This window comes from Miniopterus schreibersii (genome assembly GCF_964146895.1).
Source record: "Miniopterus schreibersii genome assembly, chromosome: 20".
NCBI lineage: Eukaryota > Metazoa > Chordata > Mammalia > Chiroptera > Miniopteridae > Miniopterus > Miniopterus schreibersii.
In genome coordinates this window covers 25,251,141-25,274,782 of record NC_138122.1, presented here as the reverse complement: position 1 = coordinate 25,274,782, position 23,642 = coordinate 25,251,141, and the positions used below count along the sequence as shown (strand labels likewise).

Here is a 23,642-nt window from a genome sequence, read left to right as displayed (position 1 = left end):
GCAGGCGTGACCGCTCCCTGGAGTGCGACAGGCGCCCGGGGAGGCTGGGGACCGGGGGCGGGGGACCCCTCAGGAGGCTGGGCAGGTGCACCCGCAGCTCCACCGCTGGAGCGTAGTTTCCCACGACCGTCCCTGCCCTTCTGTGTGTTTTCCTGGGCACGTTGTATGTTTGGTCTCGATGGTTCAGCGAGAACTGATAAGCGCCCTGCACACGCCGGCGCCGGGCCCAGCCAGCCGGAGCCCCCCCTCCGGAGCGCAGGCTCTGGCCGGTGAGGGGACCGAGCAGGCGCTGGGACACGCGCGGCCTGGAGCTAATGTAACGGAGCCTCAACTGCGATTGAAAATTAAAAAAAAAAAAAAATTTTAAATAGAAAAGCAGAACACATTTTTAAAAATCTGCAGAAAACAGACAGCATCTGCCTGTAGAGATGAAACTGAAAATGCTTTGGTTATGGTGCTAGGTTCCAAGAGATGAAAAATACACTGTCACCGGTAGTGTGGGCGTCAAAACTTATGTTCGTAAGAATGCAGCAGATTAGGCAGCCGGGTGGCCCAGTGGTTCAGCACTGACCTAGGACCCATGAGATCCAGGTTCGATTCCCGGTCAGGGCACAGGCCCTGGTTGTGGGTTCAACCCTCCGCAGGAGGCAGCGGGTCCATGACTCTCTCCTCATTGATGTTTCTCTCTCTCTCTCCCTCTCCCTTCCTCTCTCTGAAATCAATAAAGACATATTATATATATATATGAGTAAAGAAATCATCTTTAACTTGTCTCTTGGAAATACTCAGAAAGTAGGTTCAAGCAGTGCACAGAGCTTGGGATTGAGTGAAATGACTTCATCACAGTCCACCCAGGTTTCAAGTACAGAAGTTGAAGAGGTCGTAAGTCTTTGTCATGGTCGTGTGGTATCTGAGAGGAAAGAAAAGGTAATGATTGGCCGGCAGCATCACTATCAACAGTGTCCGGTTCTAGCAGAGCCGCCAAAAAAATATCTTAGCTCCCCCCCCCCACCCAGAGCTGAAAGTGAACCTCTAGCCGGTGTGCAGATGTTCCGTGGAGCAACCACAGGAATCATTCCTAGGGAATTAATGATCCTGTACTACAAAAATAAAACTTTAAAACTGGATTAGTCAAGTGTAATAAAATTGAAATAATCTTTAGACTTGTAGAAGATGTTCAGGTTTATTCTTGTACCTTGGCAGTCCTCTTGGGCTTTGGTTATGGATTTTAACACTCACCAAATGTGCCCTTGGCACTCTTTTACGCTTCTCTTATTAATTAATTATTCTTTTTAATATGCCTTGACCAAAAGTTTGCAGGTTCGATTCCCGGTCAAGGAACACTTCAATAATCATAAGTTATACAGTATTTTTTTAATTATCAAAAAGGTTAAGACCTCGACATTGCCAAGCTTGAATTAGGAAGTGTCTAAAAACACGGGTCCCTGTAAGGAGAGAAATGCAAGCCCATTACCGATTCTACATGAAATCAGCCCGTGTTGCAGGAAAGCGCAGCTGATGATGAAGGGGTGAGTGCCGTGCAGTTACCCTAACAGGAGAGTGGACCGACGTACAAGAAAACAGATCCTACAAGAAGTGCGATTCTCCTCGGCGTGCCCTTGGCAGAGACATTATTTTATGCAGGAGGCTGTAACTGAGAGTTCAGACATGACGCATGTGTCAGACATGGTACACACGGCTGACATCACAGACCACCCTCTCACTTAAAGCGTCTGTGGGGAAGGTGAAGGAAACAGTGAGTGGATCCAATGACTATCTGTGACCCCCAAATTCCAACTCTATCTGGGGTCTCTCCACAAGGTGACAGAAACTCACCAGGAATCAGGCACCAAAAAAAATAAAAATAAAGGTATAAAGACTCAGAGGTCGTCAGAATGGAAATCTGTAGCTGATAACAGAATGCTGGAGTAAGAATTTCCATTCTGAAGTAGTCCTAGATAATCCACTTTTACAAAAATATCTTGGAAAGGTAGCAAAAACGGCAGTTCCGGCCGGCCCAATGAACTTGATTCCTGAGTTGAAAGCCAGATAAAATCCTGGATCGCAAAAAGAAGGGTTTCGCTCATCTCATTTTAATACAGTAGAAAGCTGCTGGGTGTTGTTTTTTTTAAAAAGTATCAAAATGGTAAATCTCGGAATATGTATAAAAAACCTGACAGGTCCTTCATGAGTCACAGTGTTGAAGATCGGTCTCTATTTACTCTTTAAACAGTTGTTCAGAAATCGCCGATGCTAGCGCCAGAACCACAGGAAGGAAGTCCCACAGGAGGGCCCTGGAACCCGCGCTGTCCCTCTTCGTGTTCTCAGGGGCAGACCGGCCATGGCGAGGGCCCTGGGTGGAGGCCGCGTGCTGAGCGGCACCCAGACTGCACCCGCTTTAACCGGCCGCGCAGGGCAGGGTGTTAGAAGCAGAAAGGCGGCCTTTTCCTGTTTTTAGCAGCCGTGCTCGCCTCCTGTCGTCCAGATGTGACCCAGCTGCAATGTGCTGGGCAGCTGGGCCGCCCTCGGAGTGGATGGATCCCAGGGCCGCGCTGGTGAGCTACCTGATTTGGAAACTGGAAACCCAAGGGGCTTGTTCACAGCTGGGCTTTTCTCCTAGTCTGACCCCGTACCGAGCGGCTTCGTATTCATGTGGCTCTTGATGCATCAGCTCGAAACTTTGCATACGTCTCAGTGTGCCCTGCCAGTGTCTCTGTGGGTAGTCGGCTGGGTAAAGGGGCGACTGAGGTACACAGGCTGAAGGCCTAGGGTCACACAGCTGCCTGGGGACGGGACTGAGACAGACGCCTGAATCTCCTGAGTCTTGGTCCATGCCCAGGGACCCCGGCTTGCTTGTTTGTTCGCCCGGTTCTCTCTGCTCTCCGACACACACAGAGCTGCGGCCGAGGAAAGCACGTTTCTGTTTGTCTGAAAATCTGGCCACAGATCTTTTTTTTTTTTAATCACCTAAGGATATTTTTTTCCCATTGCTTTTCAGAGAGAATGGATGGGAGAGAGAGAGAGAGACAGAGACAGAGAGATAGACAGACAGAGAAACATCGATGTGAGAGAGACACGTGGATGGGTTGTGCTCGGCCCTGGCCGGTCAGTAGGGACTCCTGAAGCCCCTGTACTGGCCGTCACTCTTGGGGAACTCCTTGCGGATCCTCCAGCGACAGCAGCTGGGCAGGATGGCAAAGTCAGCCAGGTCCTGGGAGCCGAAGCGCCAGGCCGCGTAGCACCTGTAGGCGCAGTGCCGCAGCCGGCTGCTGGCGGAATCCGCATCCAGCACCAGCAGGGGCTCCTGGTAGAGCAGGAGGAACTTCAGGACTCGCCTGGACAGGACGAGCTTCCTGAAGGGCTCCGAGGTGGTGATGCAGGCGCCCGGCTTCCTCCGACAGCACAGCTCCTCCAGGCATCGCTGGCTCTCGGGGAGCTGGGACGGGAGGCAGTTTCCACACTGGCACCAGCTCGGGCTGCTGCTGGGCCGAGGCGGCTCCTCCTTGCTCAGCAGCTGCACCTCCTCCGCTTGTCCGGGAGCAGGGGGTGGGTCTTGGAGAGACAGGGGCAGCCTGGACAAGTCTGTGAAGTCCATCAAGGGTCTCTGGAAAAGTCAGGTTTCCAAACCCATCAGCAACGACAGCCCCTAGAGTTCTAGGTTCTTTCATTTTAATTATTAACTTAGAAGCTTACATTTAATATCGCATCAATACCAGACGTTAAACGTATGTATCAGGACGGCGACGGTCTTTTACGAGCATTGCCTCGCTCGAGCCTCCGAAGGATCTCAGGGGACATGGGTCCTTATCTCCATCGTAGAGATTTAGAAAGTGGAATTCAGGATAGTCAGGCCTCGGGGCAGGTAGGACGTCTCCAAAGAGGACGGCGCCTCTTGCCCTGACCACCCAATCTAGGGGGTTCCCCCCTCCCAGTTCATTCTCTTATTGCATCATGAGATTCCAAGTTCTTCGCAGAACTTACTGCCACCTGGAATGATTTTCTTAAATCCTCTCCCGAGGATACTTTTTCCATTGAGAGAGAGGGGGAAGCACTGATGTGAGAGGGACACATCGCCTGGTTGCCTCCTGAGCTCGCCCCGACCAGGGCCGGGATCGACAGAGGCACGTGCCCTTGGCCAGAACAGAACCCGGGGCCCTTCAGTCCACGGGGCGACGCTCTACCCACGGAGCCAAACCGGCCAGGGCTGGAATGATCTTTTTAATTGACATGTTTACTGATGATTCTTCTGCATGAAAGCAGGGGCCCTGTCTGCTTTGTTTATTGTCACATCCCCAACGCCTAGGACGGTGCCTGGCACAGCGTCGTCAGTCAGTGCTTGCTGGCTTAGCTCCACTCCCTCCTTTCCCACCAGGCTCCCTCTCCTGGCAAATCCGTTTATGCTCCAAGAGAAGTTGCCGTAATCGCCATTGTTTATAAACGCCTATTCTTTGGGACGTAAGGAAAAGAAAGTCTGAATCCAATACCTTAAAAGGGAATAGTTCTCGTACTTGGTTTCAGACTCAGCCTCCAGACCTGCGAGGCGATCCGTCTCTGTTGCTTTCAGCTACTTGGTTTGTGGTCATTTACTGCGGCAGCCAGAGAATACTAGTATGTTAGAGAAGTGTCTGGTGGAAACGACTGAAGCTGAAGGTGTGCCTGCTGAAGGTGGGACTCAGCAGTCTCACCTTTAGGTGCCGTATGTTCACCACAGCAGCATCGCTGGCATGGGCCCGGAACGGAAACTACTCACATGTCCATCACAATAGAAAGGATAAATAAACTCTACGTTTATAAAACAGAAATGATAGCCCTGGCCGGTGTGGCTCAGTTGGTTGGCGCTGTCCCGTGCACCGAGAGGTTGCTGGTTCGATTCCGGATCAGGGCACATGCCCGGGTTGCAGGCTCCATCCCCAGCAGGGGGCATGCAGGAGGCAGCCCATCAATGATTCTCCCACTGATGTTTCTCTCTCTCTCCCTCTCCCTTCCTCTCTAATATCAATAAAAAAACATTTAAAAAATAATAAAATAAAATAGAAATTATACAACAATGAGAACGAACTATTTCTATATGCAATGTCATGGATGATTCTCACAGAAACAATGTTGCGTAAAGGAAGCCAGATGCTCAAGAGAGTATACACTGAAGGATTCGAATTTTATAAAATTCCAGAAGAGGTAACCACCTGAAACTAATATAATATTAAATGCCCACTGTAATTGAAAATTAAATGTATATTTTTTAAATTATAGGAGAGGTAAAATTAACCTTTGGATGTAAGACGATGACTTTTAAGGGAGGGTGGTGACTGGGTAGAGACATCAATGGGACTTCAGCTAGTGATACTCACTTTTTTCATCTGGGTACTGGTTACATTTGTTTATTTTGTTAAAATTCATCAGGTATGATTTGTACAAATTTCTAGATGTGTTTATATTTAATAGTAAGTTTTCTTTTTTTAAAAAAAGAAAAGACTAAACATTTTAACTTACTGGGACTTCTTGGCCTTTGACATCCTGCAGACTCCTCCCAAGTAGCTGCTCGTTCACCATCCTAATGTGCAATTCATCCACAAAGGACACATATTTTAATGTCTAGGGAAAGAAGGTTAAAAAATTTATGTCTTGCTTTGTATAGGATTATTAAGAATCGTGTAACTGAACATACCTAAAGGCAAGTATTATTCCCATTTGCCAAATGGCAGAGTGTTAAACAAGTTAACCAAAAACTCTTGCTAACCAAGAATGAATGACCTCCGAGCCTGAAGGCGAATCAGCACTGAAATTCCACGAACCTTAACCTGTGGACCCAGAGTATCCACAACTTACTGCCTAACGTTCATAGGCCCCCAAGCGCTGTGTAAAATTTCTTTGTTGCGTTCCCTCAATTTAAGTTACCCTAGATTGACTATCTCCAGAAAATTATACTATTGCCACTTAAATTATTTATATTTCCATTAAGTTTCATCCCATCCAGGGCCGTGAAATGGTGATTATTTTTAGTTGCAAAGATGAACTTTTATTTCAAATTGTATACCCATGTACAACGGACAGTGAATCAGACATTCAGCTGCCGGGAAAGGGCTGTGATGTCCTCGGATGAGGGGAAGACAAACCCTCTTTGTTGTTTTTAAGTACCGGAGATTTCTCATCCACTGGGGGACATCGTGGAGTCAAGTGTAGAGGACCTCTTAGTAAAGTCCAAATTAAACAACCTAAACAATACAGATGAGCTAAAGTCCCCTTTGACTAGACCCCATCCTAGGCTTCTTTCCAGGTCAGGGCATACACCTGGGCTGGGGCTCGGGCCCCAGTGCGGGGCCAGCAGGTGGCAGCCGACCAATGACTCTCATCATTGATGTTTCTCTCTCTCTCTCCCTTCCTCTCTCTGAAATCAATAACGATATATGTTTTTAAACATGCCTTGAACATTTGCCAGTGCTTGTAACACAGTGGTTCTGAGCATAGGCTCTGAAACCAGCCTGCCTACGTTGGCATTTCAGCTCTACCGCCTCCTAGCGGTACGACTGGGCAAACGATTTCACCCTCCTGAGCCTCAGTGTCCTCATCTGTAGAAGGGGGCGATAGTATCACCTATCTATCTGTTTGTTGCGGAGACTCCGTGGGTTAATATCTATATAAAGCACCTCCGAGTGCTATGTAAACGTTTGCTATTATTTTTATCTACCGCGTTCTTTTAAACGGGCGCCCGCCATTCCTCGCTGTGCATTTAGCATAGTTTAACCCGCTCTTTGCCCACCGGACATTTGGGTGGAAGCTTTCCTTAGTGGCCTGTGCTGCGGTGCACACCCGCACACGCGTGCTGTGAGTGTCTCTCTAGGGCAGGTGTGGAGAAGCGGCGACGCCAGGCTGCCCGGCTGCGCAGCATGTCCCACTTACATGTCATTAGACCCCGCGGAATTGTTCTCAGCAGTCATTACGCGATTTTTTTTTTTTTTTGAAAAATTTTTTTTGGCTGTTCCCATTTAATAAGTCTGACATGGGGTCGAGTCCAGAGTCTTGTCCACTCTGGGACCACACCTGTGATGCGGGCCTTACTTTTGCACGTTTCTCAGCGACCTATTGGATCCCCCCCCCGGGTGTTTCGGGGTCTGTGGACCCCGGGGGGGGGGGCTCACCGGCTTTGGCTCCACGACGGACTCACACTTCTTCCTGTAGTAATACTCGTTGACCGCGCAGCAGCCGCAGCACTTGCAATAGGGGTAGACGCGGGACCGGCAGCAGCGGCTCGAGTAGGTGGAGATGAGAAGGTCAATGAGCACCGTGGCCTGCGGGGGGCGCGGGCGGGAGCCGGTCAGCGCGGCCGCTTGGGCCGGAGCTCCCGCCTGAGCACCGCGGGCCCGGCGGCCTTACCAAGCCGAAGTAGGAGAGGGTCGAGCCGATGTACACGATCAGCATGATGACGTCGAACTTTCCCCCCTGCAAACAGACGGGGGGGGGGTCACGCGGCTGACGGCCCGGGCCCCGCGCCTTTGCTCGGCGCCTCCTCGTCGGCTCCAGCAGGGGGCGCAGTCAGCCGCGGGGACTGATCACTGCGGGGCTCTCCCGCGTCCTGGGGGTCTGCCTCCCGAGATGTGCTCGGAAACGCGGGCACGGAGGGTGATGCCACAACCGAGCAGGGCAGATGTGAGAGACGGAGGGAGGCAGGCCCTTGAGGAGGGTGTTTGAGCATCTGGATCCAGCCATGCCTGAAGCCCGCCGTGGCCCCCGGAACTTTGTTATGTGAACTAAGATATATATATATATATAGATATATATATATATATATATATATATTTATATATTTATATATTTTTATATTTTTATATTTTTATATAAGTTTATATATTTATAGTTATATATTTATAGTTATATATTTATAGTTATATAGTTATATATTTATATATATTTATATTTTTATATATATTACATAATATATATTATATATAATATATAACCTATGTTACGTATGTATTTTATATATATATAATATTATATATTTTTTAAAGAAGGCTTTTCTTCCTAAGCCAATCTGAGTTGGATTCTCTTACCAACTACCTTATTTTGCAGAGGGATTTCTTTCTCCCTGTGTTTTTAAGCAGAAAACTTTTAAAGTGGAATATTATGTGTTGTTCCCCCCCCCATGTCCCTCTCGTATTCATCAGGCGACTGTTCAGGGACAGGACCCCGAGGACACGTCTTCCCCCCTCTCTTACCCCACACACGTGAGATGCACAGTGCCCCCGAATGACTGTCCCCAAAACATCCACCCCTTGGGGCGCTACAGCAAGGACTGAGGACGCGGTGGGGTCGCAGGGCCGCAGGTGCCCGCGGCTGGGGGCACAAGAGACTTACGGTGCCAAAAACCAGGATGTCAAAGCGGATCCCAAAGGCCTTTATCAGAGTCCGCTTCTCAACATTGTTTTCTCTGTAGTACTTGGCGTATCTGCGGGAGGAAAAGGGCCCGTGTGTCCAAAGCTCGATCTGAAAGCGCTGGGAGTTTTATGCAAAGACGAGTCGGGCTCCGCCGCGGTCCGCGGGGGGCGCGGGATCCGAACCCGCGGGCCCGTCCCTCCGACCGCCGGGGCCCAAGCGCGACCTCCCCACCCCACTGAGCGCATCCCCACGCAGTCGGCCGCGATGCTCACGGCCTTGAACCGCTCGGGGCCAGGCACCAGCCAACCAGAGACCACCCCTGGGCCCAGAGCCCCCCTGCCCCCCAGGACAAAGGGGTGCGCCCTGCCTCTCCCACGCGCGGACCCGAGGCAGGCCCTGGGCTGCGCGGCCCCTCGCTGCTACCTCCCGCCTCCCGACCCAACCTGGTGCTCCCCCCGGTGGCCGAGTGTGGCATAGCACGTCCCCTCCCTTTTGGAAACGTACTAAAAGCCTTTCCGCGGCGTTCAAGGCCTTTTGTAAATTAAATCCCAGGCGCAAATCCTAATCACCCCCCACCCCCGTGCGTCTCTCACGTGTGCCACCGTCAGGATGCTAAGGAAACAGCCTGCGAGGGCTGTCGGGGGCCCAGGGACCCCATCCTCTCTCCTTGCTGATGGCCACAAGCCTAGTCAGTGGAGCAGCAGGGAAAGATCAAAGCGTTGCCTAAGTTTGGCGCTGGTTTCAGGGCCCTGGATGAAACTCCACTGGAGTCGCGGGTCTTTTTAAATTGTAGCCATTCGGGTGTGTGTAGTTGCATCTCGTTGTGGTTTGAATTTGCGTTTCCCTGATGTTTAGTGATGCTGGCTTGTTGGAGTGCTTTATTTACTTATACTTTTGTCTTATGTATTATACTTATAATAATTCTTATATTCATGTCCTACTAGATGTTCTTAGCAAAAGGACTTACGATGGAGCCTGAGCTAGTGTAGGAGGCCCACCACGGCCCGCCCCAAACACAAAGAAACGCAAGATAAAATCATTTTCAAGTCATGTTGGCACATGACTGAGCTCAAGACAAAGAAGGGTGTTTTCCAGGTGCTAGAGCTTAGCGGTGACTGGGGCTGAAGCCATGTGACCCCCGGAGCACCAGGACCAGGTCCGTATCTGGCAGGGCCCTGGGGAGCCAAGAGTCTGACCTCAAGCGCTGTTACCTGAAGTTGTAGCCAGGGTACAGGGACCCATTGCTCATCTTGTCATCAAGGCGACGGAAGCTGTACTTTGGCCGGCAGCTGTGGAACCAACGGTCCAGGTTGCAGTTCCAGTAGATCTCGATGCCCATGATTCCTCCCTGAGGAAGACAACCAAAGGCCACCTCTCAGTCCCTGCTGGGCACGGATGCAGCCACCAGACATCTCCCTGCCTAGCCGCGATCACTGAAAGGAAAGGTTCTCTTTTTGTAGGAAAAAATGCTGCTTAAAAGAACAACAAATTGATGTTTCTGTCGCTCTCCCTTCCTCCCTCCCTCATCTCTCTTTCCTCTCTCCCTTCCATGTTCTCTCTGTCAAATCAATCAATCAATCAATCAATCAATCAATAAGTGTGTTGTTTTAAGCCACCGAGTTTGTGGTGATTTGTTGCAGCAGCCTCAGGGAACTAATGTGCCAAGTATCTCACTCGTAAGACTGTTGTGGGGTGAGGCGAGGGAACGCAGTGAAATCCTTGGCATCGTGGACGGATGTACTAAATGCTCAATAAACGGAACCATGTTATTAAGACCCAGTGGCTCGGCCTCTTGGCCATTTGACATCTCCCCCCCTCCCCGCCACACACGCACGACCAACCTGAACGGCCACTTCCGAAAAGTTATCTCCTGTTTCTTGGAACATATCTCCTAGTCGGAAAATAGGACACTGTGGATTCTCAGTCTTGTGAAAGGTGCAGGTGATGTTTAAACCTGGCAAGATGTTCCTTCTGCACATAGTCAAAAGAAAACATATCACTGCTGAAAACTCGGATCCATGTCTCGCACAGGACTGAGTCAGAGTGGTGACCGGGCCCAACGAGGGCCCGCAGTGCTCCCGCCGCCTGGTAATTCACAGCCTCGGGTGGTCCCTCCCACACGGTAGCGGGGTTGGCCTGTGTGACCAATGGCATATGGCAGAGTGATGGTGTGTCGGTTCCAAGGTTAGGTTATAAAAGGCTGCGACTTTTTTCTTGGTTGCTGTCTTACTCGCTTGCTCTCTGTCTCTCTTGGATCATTTGCTCTGGGGGAAGCCAGCCGCCGCGTCCTGAGGACACGCAGGCAGACCCAGGGAGATGCCTACATGGGGAGGTACAGAGCCCCCCTGCCAGCCACCACACAGTGAGCTGGGAAGATGATTCTCCAGCCCCAGTCAAGGCTGGAGGTGACTCCAGCCCCATTGATGGCTCCACTGAAACCAGAGAGGCCCTAAGACAGAACCACCCAGCCAAGTCACTCCCAGATTCCTGGTCCACAGAAACTGTGGGAGATAAATGTTTGTTGTTTTAAGCTCCTAACTCGGGGTAATTTGTTACGCAGCAGGAGATAACAATACAGCTGGACATCCTGGGCACTTACGTGGTGTACTTGTGGCCGGGGAAGTCGATGTTATTCTTAATGAGCACAGTGAAGTTCTCGGCGCTGTTCAAGAGTGCAGGCCTGAGAGTGAGGGGGGCGGGGAGAGAGAAAGAGACATGCAAAGTGGGGATCAGTGACTGCAGGGACCAAGGGAGGCAGTGGGCCAGTGGGGCCAGCAGCTTCCAGTTTCTTGCTTGGGTCATTGCAATGAGTGAAGAGAAATGCAATCTAGTTGGCAAAACCTTGAAGTCTCCAGCTTCTCCAGTAAGGGTTTCTCCCTTCTTATTGGGAGAAGAGACCCCAAGGTGGTTCTCACACTCTTATATAATTATACATTTAGGTATAATGTCTGGTAAATGTTCACCAACCAGCTCTCCAGTGGGAAAAAAGAAGCCCTGATATGTAGTGCTTACTGATTACTGTGGTGTAAATACTCCCAGTGGGACATCGTTGAACTCGGAGTTGGGAAGGGATGAGCACAATTGGCTCAGAGGCGCTACAAGCCAGCTTCGTGACAGCCCACCTGTATCTTTCCCAGCAGGCTTGGTGTTCCTGCAGGGCCGGGACAATCATTTCCTTATCTTGACCTTGGATCGGCTGCCTCCTGCACGCCCCTACTGGGGATCGAGGCCGCAACAGGGGCATGTGCCCTGACGGGGAATTGGGGAATCGAATCACTATCTCCTGGATCACAGGTCGGTGCTCAACCTCTGAGCCACGCTGGCCGGGCTCGGCACACATATCTTATCTCTCTCATTAGATTGCAAGAGCCTTGGGACCTGCTCCATATCTGGGTCTTTTTGTATTTTACATAAAATTTAGCATAGCCTCTTGTGTCAAGTGACACATGAAATAAATTTCTAACACCTGCTACATGGTCACAGGTGTGTTGAAGGAATGAATGATTACACGAGTCATCTAGTCATTCCTTCTTATAACATATGAGGAAATGCACAATATTTATCCGATAATTAGCTCGTGGCAGAGCCAGGATTAAAACCCAGAGACAGCCAAGAGGCCCCTTGCCTTGAACTAGGAATGACCTGAGCCCGAGCATAGGCTAAGGTCCCGGCGCAGTTCCTTCTTTGATAATGAAACTTCCTTGACCTAGAAATGAACCTGGGTGGTGCCGTTAACTGATCGAGGGTCAGACAGGGTCAGACCGGCTGACACTGCCTAGTCCTTCCCACTCTGCCATCGGGAGCCTTTGCCTGGGCTCCTAAAAAGTTAATTTGTGGGAGTTTTTGCCCCATAGATTCTGACGGTGTGACCCTGAGTCACATTTGTCCGATGCAGTGCTGTCCAGGATAGTCCAGCACCTCCTAGGCAACTTTGACTAATTACATTTAAATTAAATAAAATCTGGTGGCTCCATTATAGTAGCCACATTTCAAGTGCTCAATAGCCTCATGTCGCCAGTGGCCCCCATGTCGGACAGCGCAGCAGGAAAGAGGAAATTTCCATCATTGTAGAAAGTCCCATTGGACACTGCTAGTCTAGAACCACCAGACTTCTAGGGGCAGGTGTGTGTGTGTGCGTGTGTGTTATTGAGCATTTACTATAATCCAGGCACTGGGCTCACTTTGCGTAAGTATCAGCTCATTTAATTATTTTTTTTAAAAATATGTTTTTATTGATTTCAGAGAGAGGAAGGGAGAGGGACAGGGAGAGAGAAATATCAATGATGAGAGAGGCATTGATCGGCTGCCTCCTGCACGCCCCCGACTGGGCATCAAGCCCGCAACCCAGGCCTGTGTCCTGACCGGGAATCAAACCGTGACCTCCGGGTTCATAGATCGATGCTCAACCACTGAGCCACGCCAGCTGGGCACCTCATTTAATTCTCGCAACAGCCCAGGGAGGCAGGTGCAATTATTATCCTCAGCATACAGGGGAGGCAATCGAAGTTCAGAGAGGTTAAGCCACTTGCCCAAGGTCACACAGCAAAGAAGGGTTAGAGGCAGGATTTGAAACCGGGTCTGTCTGTTCACTGCTGAAATGCATCAGTCCCTGTGGCTTCTGAGGTTTAAATCAAGTTCTGCCCCTGGGCCTGACCTTGTGTGTTAAAGAGAAGAGTCACTACAGGGACCACCAAATCTGTCACTGTGATCATTTAAGAAAACTTCCCTTCCCTCCTCCCTTCCATTTCTTTTCCTTCCTTTCCCCTTCCTTCCTTTTTCTTTCTTCTCTCCCTGCCACCTACCCATCCTTAAGCATGCAGGTTGGACAGTGACAGGTCACTGCTGGAGCACCGGAGGTGGGGTCTGGAGGTGCCCTGGAACGTGCTGGCACAGAAAGGGGCAGGGGCACCCCAGGGCGCTCAGGGCAGTACCTATTCACCAGTCAGTACAAAATTATTTCAATATCTTAACTAGCATGACCCTCCCAGAGACCTCCAGTGTGCCTGGCATGGGGTCCCCAAGCCAGCAGGACCCAGGATTTTGTGGGACCCTAGCCCTGAGAAGAGAGGCTAGATCAGAGCCTGGCAAGGCCTCGCCCACTCACTGCTGAGGACCATGTGTCTATCCCACCCTGCCACTCACCGGGGGGCCGCCTCTGTGGCCTCCGTGGGACACCAGGCGGAGACTTCGCAGGTCTTCTGGTTCCCTTTATACACTACACACCTTCCGGTCTGGATTCCTGCGGGGTCGGGAGGCAGAAGCACACGCGTGAAGGAACCGGGGGGGAACTCTCCGCCCGGGCGAGAGACTGTGATCTCAGCCCAGGCGGTTCCGGGGTCCACGAAACCCCAGCTGAGCCACGAGCTTATTAAAGAGGCGTCAGAGAGAACACGGGCCGATCGTGGATGCTGTTGGCTCTTTGGGATTCTTTGCAAGAAAAGGTGCCCGAGAGGGGAGCTGGACAGGGGGCATCCTCGCGCCGGGGATAATCGGACCAGAACTTGGCCCCCGGTTGGGCACCCGGGTCCCTCGAGGAGTGTACAGCATGTGCCAGGGATGCGCAGCGCCACGAATAAACGTGGCACATCTTCCTGGAGCATCGGGTCAGTTAAAGATTCCCAAGGGCAGCCCAGCTGATGTGGCTCAGCAGTTGGGCATCGACCTGGGATCCAGGAGATCGCGGTTTGATTCCAGGTCAGGGCACAGGCCCGAGTTGCGGGCTCGATCCCCAGCAGGGGGCGTGCAGGAGGCAGCCGATCAGTGACTCTCATCATTGATGTTTCTCTCTCTCCCTCTCCCTTCCTCCCTCTGAAACCAATAAAGGCATATTTTTAAAAATTAAAAAAAATTTAAATTAAAAAAAAAGATTCCGAAGGGCAAAGTTAAATAGCAAGTACTGTTAAAACGGTCTCTATACCAACTCAGACGCACGTGTTTTGTGGAGTAAGAGGAAACATTCAAGTGCCCTTTTGTGTGTGTGTTTCATAACCACTGACAGGTCTCCTTTCTTTTTTAAAAAATTCCTTTATATGATCACTTTTTATTGCCATGTGCCCTTTAGGTAAAAGCAGGAGACGTGGAAATTCTGCAGGTTAATACGGGCATGGCCCCAGGTGTCCTGGGGGTACAAGTTCGAGCTCCTCAGCCTTTGGGGAAATTCAAGACAGAAAGTTCAGAACACGCGGGTGCTGTTTTTGTCCGTCGGAACCCTGGAGGTGCTAATTCTGCAGGGTTTTCGGGAGCGCTCCTCACTGGGGAATTAGAGTCACATTCACGTCAGCAGCTGGCCCCCCGGGGACAGAGCCAAGGCACAAGGCAGACACGGGCTCGCCCACAGCCTGCTGAGGGTGGAAGAAGGCAGCTGAGGGCCAGGGTCACAGGTCTCACCGTTAGGGCACTGCGAATGTCACTAGGATGCCAGGCGGCCCACCCCGGGAGTCCCAAAATCAAACAGAATTTACCTTTGCTCTTCGGGTCCATCCAGCCCTTCTTACAACCCCGGTCAGAGGAACAGAGTGTCCTGCGGGTGGGATACTGCAGGGAGAAGGGCGGGGTAGCGAGGGGTCAGTATCGTGTGTCCCTAAGATGTGGAAAAGCGGGCGTCTATGTCCACACAAACACTGTGCACAGATGGGCACGGGAGCGCTATTCACAACAGGCAAAAAGTGGAAACAGCCCAAATATTCAATCAGTGAATGAAAGGACCAATAAAAGGCAGTCCACTCATGCGGTGGAATATTATTCAGCCGTGAAAAGGGGCGAAGTGCTGACTCATGCCACCACAGGGGCAAACCTTGAAAACGCTGCAGTAAGTGAAAGAAGTAAAAGACCACACAGCGCAGGGCTCCGTTCACTGAACTCTCCAGAACAGGCACATCCACGGAGACAGAAGGCAGACCAGCGGTCGCCGGGGCTGGGGGAGCGGGCAGAGGGGACTGACGGCTCATGGGAATGGAGCTTCTTGCAGGGGGATGAAAATGTTCTGAAATTAGATGGTGGTGATGGTTTCTGAACCTTCTCCCGCCCAGTCCAGACCACCCACACCCCACAAAAGGGGCCCAGTAAGCGCTGGCGAGCTCGGAGACATCCCGGGTCTCAGTTTCCACATTCACGGGCCCTTGCTCTGACCCGTGCCTCCTCCTGGACTCTTACCACCAGTCCGGCTGCTCTGCCCCCCCCCCCTTACCTCGGGACACAGTCCCTGCACCTGGTTCTCCGTCTTGAGAAAGTTTGTCATCACAAAGAAGGAGTTGCCCTGCAGAACGGGAGAGAAGTCCCAATGCAAAGCCTTTGAGGACGGAGCCACTTAATCTTAATTATCCAGCTTGCTAAGTGCCTGGGGGCGAACCTCTCCACTCCCCTAAACTTCAGTCTGGAGATCGGGGTCTGGGAGCAGGGAGGCTTCATATCGAAGCTGGATGAGCTGCCCCGCTGAGCCCAGAGCGAGCAGAGGCCCAGGGAAACTGAGCAGCACTCATTTTCTGTTCCAGCCTCCCAGCAAAACCCCCTTCAATGGAAACGCGGGAGACCCGGGGAGGCAAAAGTGGGGGTGTCGGCTTCCTGGGAGTGCTGCTCCGGTTACCTGGGACTTTGATGAAAGGGCAATAGGGCACCCCGCCCCCTGGGAACTGGCTGGAGCCTTTAGTGGCCCACTGTTAGAAGCAAGCAGATAGCAGTTTGGGTTTTATGGTTTGGCAAAGCTCCCCAGCTCCCCAGAGGCTGCAAATGTGCCCTTTTGTCCCTCCCACCCCCCATCTGTTCTCGAGTCCATGCGTCGACTTCTCTTTTTCACGATTCTAATTTCATTTTCTCTTCTTGCAAAGCTAGGCCATGCACGCCCTTTCTCTGTGATCCCCGCTCTTCCTTTGTCATCTAAGATCCTTCCTGTGTGCAAAAAACCGCACCCATGAGTGTTTTCCTGGAGCCGTTTCTGTTTCTCAAAGCGCCACACAAATAACACCGAAGGGCCGGTCCCCTCCGGGCAGAGACTTCTTTGCCCTTGTGAATCTAGGCAGACCTTGCAGACTGCGTGGCCCAGCTTCTAAAAAACCGTGTGCAAGGCAGGGCGTGGGTGCGTCCAGTCGAGTTTTCAACGCACCGGGACACTCAGCTATTTTGAGAAACCCTGCAGGACCTGATAAAGCAAAGCATCATCTCCTCTGAGCTGCTGGATCTGACCCAGTTCTGCAATTTTTAGGTTTTCTCAGTTGGGATTTTTCACAGGGCTTTTTAAACGGGGCCAGTGTCTTTCTGGAGTAAGGCTCGAGGTTCCAGGGTTGGGGGGCGGGGGGGCGGCGAGGGCTCTGGCGACAGTGAGCGGGACAAGTCCTGGGAGGGCGTGACCAGCACTCACCTGCACGGGGAAGGTGTAATCGGCCGGGTCCAGGACGCTGTGCACCACCTTTTTCAGGCCGCTCCCCAGGGTCTCCTCTCTCACCTCCACTACGCCCTTCACCTTGGTGTGCACGGAGCTGATGACATCTTCCTTCCGCTGGTACAGCTTGTCGCTCACCAGAGCAAAGCTGCGGGGCAGGCACAGAAGAGCATCAGGGGATTTCACCGACGGGGACACGGTGCCATGGTTTTGGACGGAGGCCGCGCCTCCCTTCCAATCCTGGCCTCGCTGGGTAACTTCGGGCGGGCGGCCTGCCTTCCCTGCGCCTCATTTTCCTCGTGTGCAAGACGGGGCTGTTGTGAGAGGGAGGCGCGTACGCGAACTCCACAGTATTGCCTCTGGCACACAGTGAGCGCTCGGCACTTACACTGAAACTATTGTCCCAGGGCCAACCTCAAACAGAGGCCGCTACAGACCCTGGCTTACGGGACAGCTTCTCAGACACCAGAGTCCACTCCTGCGTCGGTCCCCAGCTTTGTTCTGGGGCTCCGTAACCCATCAGTCCCTGAGGGGGTGTCCAGCAGCTCAGCCACCTGTTTCCCAGAGGGGCACCCGGTTTATAAATAACACTGATAAGGGGCGCCACCCTTTACTGAGCATTTAGCATGTGCCAAGTGCTCTCCGCACGCGGGGTCTCCTTCCATCCTCATAACAATAGGGGAGGGTTACTGTGACCATCACCCTCCGGGCTCAGAGAGGCGAAGGAACTTGCCCAGGGTCACACAGGCAGGCGGTGGCGGAGCCGGGGTCCTTGGCTGGCCGACGGGACAGCCCAGAGCCCCACCTCTTGACCGCGGGCTATCTGCGCATCCCCGATGCGGCTCTGCCTCTGGTTTCCTGCCTTGCGGGCAGTTTATTAGCTGTTCATCCCTTATCTGGAACATGAATCTAAGTCATTATGGTGAGGGGACTAGAATGGAGAGTGGAACTGATTATTCAAACTGGTAGATTTATTCCCCCGCTTACGTTTCCCCGGACTCCCATTGCCGGGGGCGTCACACGGAGTATTGATGCTAAATGCTTTCTGTAGTCATTCAGCGTGTGTTCGTTTGGTCCCTTCCCTGTGCCCAGACCCTAACACCTGAATGACACTGGGACGTCTAAGCCAATGGCTGCCCTCTGGCGGCTGACCTTGGAAACCAAGACCGTGGGTCACGACCTGGCCCCAGGTGTCCTCAATGCAGGTCACCTGGGGCGCTTTCGGAATTGCAGCCCCAGGCCCGGGTACCTGTACCTCTTTTAAAGTTCCCCGGCCGATTCTAATGCACAGCCGGGGTTGCCAGCACCCCTGGGGGACCCATGAAAAGACAACCCGTAGTTGCCAACATGGCATCCACCTAAAGGAGCGCGTTCCCTCGGGCCCAGCAATTCTGTTCTCAGGTGTGTGCCCCGGGGACACCCTCACGCGTGTGCCGAGAACTGGAGGTGCCCTGAAAGTCCTTGAGCAGTGAATGGGGAAATGAATTGTTGGATTCGTACAGTGGGATGCCCCAGGGCAGCGAGAACGATGGCCCTCTGCGCGGGTCAATCTGGAAGTAGCGTAACTTTGAGCAAACGAGGCGGCCACACTGCGATGCGAGGTCTAAAGACACCCCCGCAACGCCATCTACTCCAATACCCCTCGACACGTATTCGCAGCAGCACCCGTCACGGTCGCTCAAGGGTGGCGACGACCCACAGGCTCCTCAGCGGGTGGACGGAAAAGCCAAACGCGGCCTGTCGGTCATCACTCAGCCGCAGACGGGGCGACGTCCTGGACCGCGCTGGGCCGCGGGGGCCTCGGAAACCGCGCAGAGCGAAGGCGGCCAGGCGCGGGGCATCGCGGGCAGTGGATCCCGTGGATGTGAAAGATCCAGAATGGGGGATCCATAGAGACAGGGAGTAGGTCGATGGTCGCCAGGGCTGGGGGTGGGGAGAAACGGGAATCAGCTGCCTACGGGGCACAGGGTTTCTTTAGGAGATAAAAATGTTTTGGAACTAGACAGAGGTGGTGGGTCCACAACGTCTTGCACGAGAAACGCCACCGAGTCGTTCACTTTAAAATGCTTGGTTTTATGGTATAGGAATTCCACCTCAAAAAAAAAAAAAAAGGAAACTACTTTTTATAGACATGGACATATGCTGGAGAAATATAAAAACAACCCTAGGATGGCAAGCCCCCAATTCAGGATGATATTTATAAGGGGGCAGGAAAGCGAACAGGATAAAGGCTGGGTCTGCAGGGAGCTACAACGGGATTAGTAATGTTTTGTTTCCCAAGTTGGGCGGTGGGAGACAGGTGTGTATTATACCATTCTCGGTACATTTTAGTATTTCTATAACATTAATTTTAAAAGAAAGCCCATCAAGAAAGACATTGGGGCAAGAGATCCAAGCCCTGAGACCCCGTGAGCACGTCCCAGACGGAGCTAGTCCGGGTGACCCCGCCGACGGGCCGCTAACACGGCTCAGCGACGCGTCTCAGCCCCACGTCAGCGCGCCCGCGGCCCTGTCGCATAGCGCGGCCTTTCCCCGGAATAACCTGGGCTCCGTGGGCCCACCGCTTGGGAAGCTCGCTTCTGGTCTCTCATATCCGTCCCAGAACGGACGGCGGGCTCCAGATCAGCCTTAGCGGAATCCGGCCCTCAGGGAAACCCGAAGACCTGTCTTTGTATAAACACGAACACACCGTGTGAAGAATTCAAATGCTTCCGAGCCCCATCAGAGGGAAGGAGTGCGCAGTACCCTGCCCTATGGAAAGAACACTGACGACGGTCCCCTCTCAGGGGCCGCGGGTGTGGTCCCTGAGTGATGGGACCTGGCTTCCTGCTCCCCGTGACCCCCTGGCTCTGAGAGGCTACAGTTCTGAGCACCCTCAAGCCTGCAGAGCATGGATCTCCGGGGCGGGAAGGGGCTGGGGCTTCACCAGGCCGTGTGGGGTGGGTAGGTCGAGGTGATGGTGGGAGGAGAGCTGAAGAGACTGGAAGGTGGGGGGGCTCACAGGAGAGAAGCCTGGCTGAAAAGGCTGGGGCAACGGAGGGGAGAAGGGGGGGTGGAAAGCGAGGTTAGCCCTTGGAGCCCTCAGGCTGGCACACTACCCCTGACTCACCAGATGTAGACGAGAGTCCCCACCATAAAGAGGTTCTTCAGAGTCCCGATCCACGGGCTCTGAATGCGGACGACTCTGGCGACTTTGACAGACGGGCATATCTGGGGACACTGGCCCCAGGCTGGCATGGTGAGAGGCCTCAGAGCGCCCCGGCAGGAAGTGCCTCTCAGCCAAGCCTGGCTCTCTCCCTCCCTCAGGCGGCGGCTGGGCCCCCGAGCAAAGGTTACTCTGAAGCGGCCCGAGAGTGAACAGTTTCCCAGCTGGTTAACCGCCACCTAACCCCGGGCGCCTGGCCCGCCCCTCAGACTGGGCTCCGGGCCTTCCTGGCCTCGGAAATGTTGGGCCTGCAGCCTCTGCCTCTTGCGGGGAAAACCCCAAGAGAAGAATCAGACTACGCCCATCCCTGGCCCACTCGCCTGGGGGGGGGGAGGTCAGCAAACGGCCAAGGGCAGCAAGAGACGACCTGAGAAGAAAGTGGCGGAGAGCCTGCACCCCCAAAGCAACCGAAATACTGACTGTATCAGTTACCTGCTGCTGCTGTAACAAAATACCACGAACCTAGTGGCTTAAAACAACACAAACGTATTTTGTGTTGCTTAAGGTTCTAGGGGTCCTATTGCTAAAATCAAGGCAATAGCAGGGCGGGTTCCTTCTGGAGGCTCCACGAGAGACTCTGTTCCTCACTTCTTCCAGCTTCTGGGAGCCGCGGGGCACTCCCGGGCTCGCGGCCTTGTCCCGCCAGCCCCTGCTCCCGTTGTCACGTCTCCTTTCTCTACCTTTGACCTTCCTGCCTCTCTCGCTTTTTCTTAAAAATATTTTTTTATTTTGCCTCCCGCATGCCGCCTCCTGGGGATCGAGCCCACAACCCAAGCATGTGCCCTGACCGGGAATCGAACCGTGACCTTCTGGTTCATAGGCTGACGTTCAACCACTGAGCCACGCCAACCGGGCTGCCTCTCTCTTTCAAGGACTCTCGTGATTCCATGGGGGCCACTGAGATAATCAAGGCTGACCTCTCCAGCTCACGACCTTGAACTTCATCACATCTGCAGAGTTCTACCGTATAAGTTAACACATCCAGGTTCCTGATCTTGGGGGTCGGGGAGGCAGCTGGTCTCCCCATGGGAGGCTCAGTTTATTCTCATGAGCGCTGTGCTTCATTGCCTCTCCACCCGCCTTCCCCATGTTGCCGGACACATGCTCGCACAAGCATCTTCTCACACCTAAGGCACATTTTCTACGTTAAGGAAAACTTGCGGATGTTACCGTTTCATAGCTGAAACCACAAAAGGCTGGACCGTTGCACCAGCAAAGCGAGAGTGCACGTGCTCCCTTGATGAAGGCTTGACGAACAAGAGTGTGGCTGTGTGGGCTTGGCTGAGAGGGTCAAGGCCTAGACGCCGTGTTGGGGACACAGAGCCCGAGGAATCGGGGCTGCTATTTTGAACAAGAGGAGAAATAAGCCCTGGCCGGTTTGGCTCAGTGATTAGAGTGTCAGCCTGAGGACTGAAGGGTCCCGGGTTCGATTCCGGCCAAGGACAGGTACCTGGGTGGCAGGCCCGATCCCGGGCCCTGGTCGGAGTGCGTGTGGGAGGCAACCAGTCAATGTGTCTCTCTCACATCGATGTTTCGGTCTCTCTCCCCCCTTCCACTCTCTCTGAAAAAGAAATGGAAAAAATATCCTCGGGTGAAGATTTTTTAAAAAGTCCGTCTCGGCCAGATTGCCTTGGCTGGAGCCTTACCGTGTGCACAAGGCGTGGCCCACACGCCTCCCCCTCCCAGGGAGCCGCCAGAGCCCGCTTCCCTCCGGCTCTGGAACAGCATGTTGTCTGTCCGGTTTTGGAAAGTGAAAGGGAGGCGAACCTCAAAGAGGCGGCTTATTTCAGGGGACACGTTGGATGGAAGACGCGTATTTAGATCCACAGCTGGGGCAGCGAAATGCTCACTACGAGAAGCGCGCGGGGGCAGAGGCTGGGTGTCCCCCACCTGGGTGTCCCGCCCGCCGACTCCGGGCACCGGGCACCGAATCCGTGCGCGGTTTTCATGGTGCTCCCTCCCCGTGCCCCAGGGGACGTGTATAACTGACGTTAAGGGAATTAAATGCATGGAAAGGAAGATTCCACCATAGGCAAGAAACGTAGTTGTCACTGCAAGATGTTCCCATAATAATCTGCTCTTCTATGTACAATAATCTGTGTTTAAGAGAATACCAGGAAGTTACATCATCTGCTACACGGAATTGCCACATGTGACCTACGCAGGAGCATTTACTAACTGTGCTTTTTACTGTCCTGTGCTATCTAAGTAATGTGTCTTGTTTTAGAATTCTAGCACATGTGTTTATTATTAAATATTTGTTGCGTAGTGAACATATGAATCAAATCGTGGGAAAACAGCAAATCAGCAATAAACCAGCGCCCACTCGCCAACCCTTAGAGAGTTGTCAAGATCAACTGAATTAATTCATGTAATGAACTTAGAATATCCCAAGTAAGCGTTAAGCTTTTATTTTGTTACCAAACCATCGTGATCCTTCGTTTCTCTACTTTTGAAAGGGCCGTCACGGGACCTATTTCTGACAGCTTATTGGGATATAATTTGCATCGTGTACGTACGATTCACCCGCTGAAAGCGTACAAGTTATCGCGGTTTTTCATCACCTTCACCACAGTTTTATAATATTTTCATCACCTCAAAAAGAAATCCCATGCCCCTTAGTTATCACTCCCGATCCTCCTACCCCCCGAAGCTCCAGGCACCCACTGATCTGTTTTCTGTCTCTATAAATTTGCCTGCTCTGGACATTTCATGTACATGGAACCATACAGTGCGTGGTCCTTTGTGCCTGGCTCCCTCCACAGGGCATCGCGCCGTCAAGGCCCCCCATGTAGGAGCGTGCGTCAGTATTTCACTCCTTTTCATGGCTGAGTAATATTCCTTTGTGTGGATGGACCGCTTTGTGGTGGACATTTGGGTCGTTTCCCACTTTGGGGCTATTCTGGATAATGCTGTTATGAACATCTGTGTACAGGTTTTTGCATGAACATGTTTCCAATTTTCTTGGGTATAAAAAGAAAAGAGCAAGGAGAGCCACCCTGACCCTGGAGAAGACCTAGCGTTCCATCTGCAAGTCTGGTCCTATTCCTGCCCCTAAGCAGTCCTGACTCAGGTAGCTGCCAGCATCCTCACTAGGTGCGCCCAGATTCCTGGCCTTCCCCCTGGGAACCTAGGGCGTTGCCCTGTGTTTTCCCGCCATTCCCGGCAGGCCTGGCATGGAACCCAGAGCGTCACGCTCCCCTCCCGTGCCTCTCTGTAGCCGCCGGGCACTGCTTCCTCCTGCCAGCTGCTTCCTTGACAGCCCCCCTTCCCCGCCAGCTCGCTGTGAGACCCACAGCTCAGATTTTAAAACCACGTGGAACTCAGGATGTGCACCAGAACCTGCACCTTGGGGTTTCCTGCGCGGGCAACCACCGCAGAGATCTGGGGTCACCCCCATCCCCCACTTACCTAACGTAAGAAAAGACAATCATGTGCAAGATCCACTTAATGGTGCCATAGTTCGTGCTCTGGATCCGGAGCACTCTGTCTGTCTCGTACTGGAAGATGTCATCCCAGAGGGCTGGCATGGTGAGAGGTGACTCTCGGCCGTTGCCCCGTGGCTGGCCCAGGGTTCGCCCAGGGCTCAGCCCTCCCAGACAGGCCATGTAGTGAGAGGAAATGAACCAGCCTGGTCTTTTACGAAGAGCTTTAAGTTTGAGCTCCTCCAATGCTGGAAGAGCGAGGGCG

The 23,642-nt window shown here is 52.7% G+C and overlaps 1 protein-coding gene across 3 annotated transcripts; it reads right to left on the bottom strand.

Moving 5' to 3' along the window:
• Positions 1-747: 747 nt before the first annotated feature.
• On the bottom strand, positions 748-23,642 carry P2RX7 (purinergic receptor P2X 7; the record flags this gene model as incomplete). 3 transcript variants are annotated; one of them, XM_081123232.1, is made up of 14 exons in its annotated part: positions 748-910; positions 3,336-3,604; positions 5,491-5,592; positions 7,137-7,286; positions 7,372-7,437; positions 8,353-8,443; positions 9,585-9,721; positions 10,215-10,344; positions 10,973-11,053; positions 13,516-13,612; positions 14,835-14,907; positions 15,560-15,628; positions 16,727-16,895; positions 23,364-23,589. In XM_081123232.1, the coding sequence occupies 14 exons, from the start codon at positions 23,558-23,560 to the stop codon at positions 859-861; spliced, it is 1,683 nt and encodes a 560-aa protein (XP_080979358.1). In that variant the 3' UTR covers positions 748-858. The 3 variants fall into 3 exon arrangements, with proteins under 3 accessions (XP_080979358.1, XP_080979357.1, XP_080979359.1); XM_081123231.1 differs by lacking the exon at positions 748-910 and having other exon boundaries at positions 1,360-3,604; positions 23,364-23,642; XM_081123233.1 differs by lacking the exons at positions 748-910; positions 23,364-23,589 and adding an exon at positions 19,857-19,984 and having other exon boundaries at positions 1,360-3,604.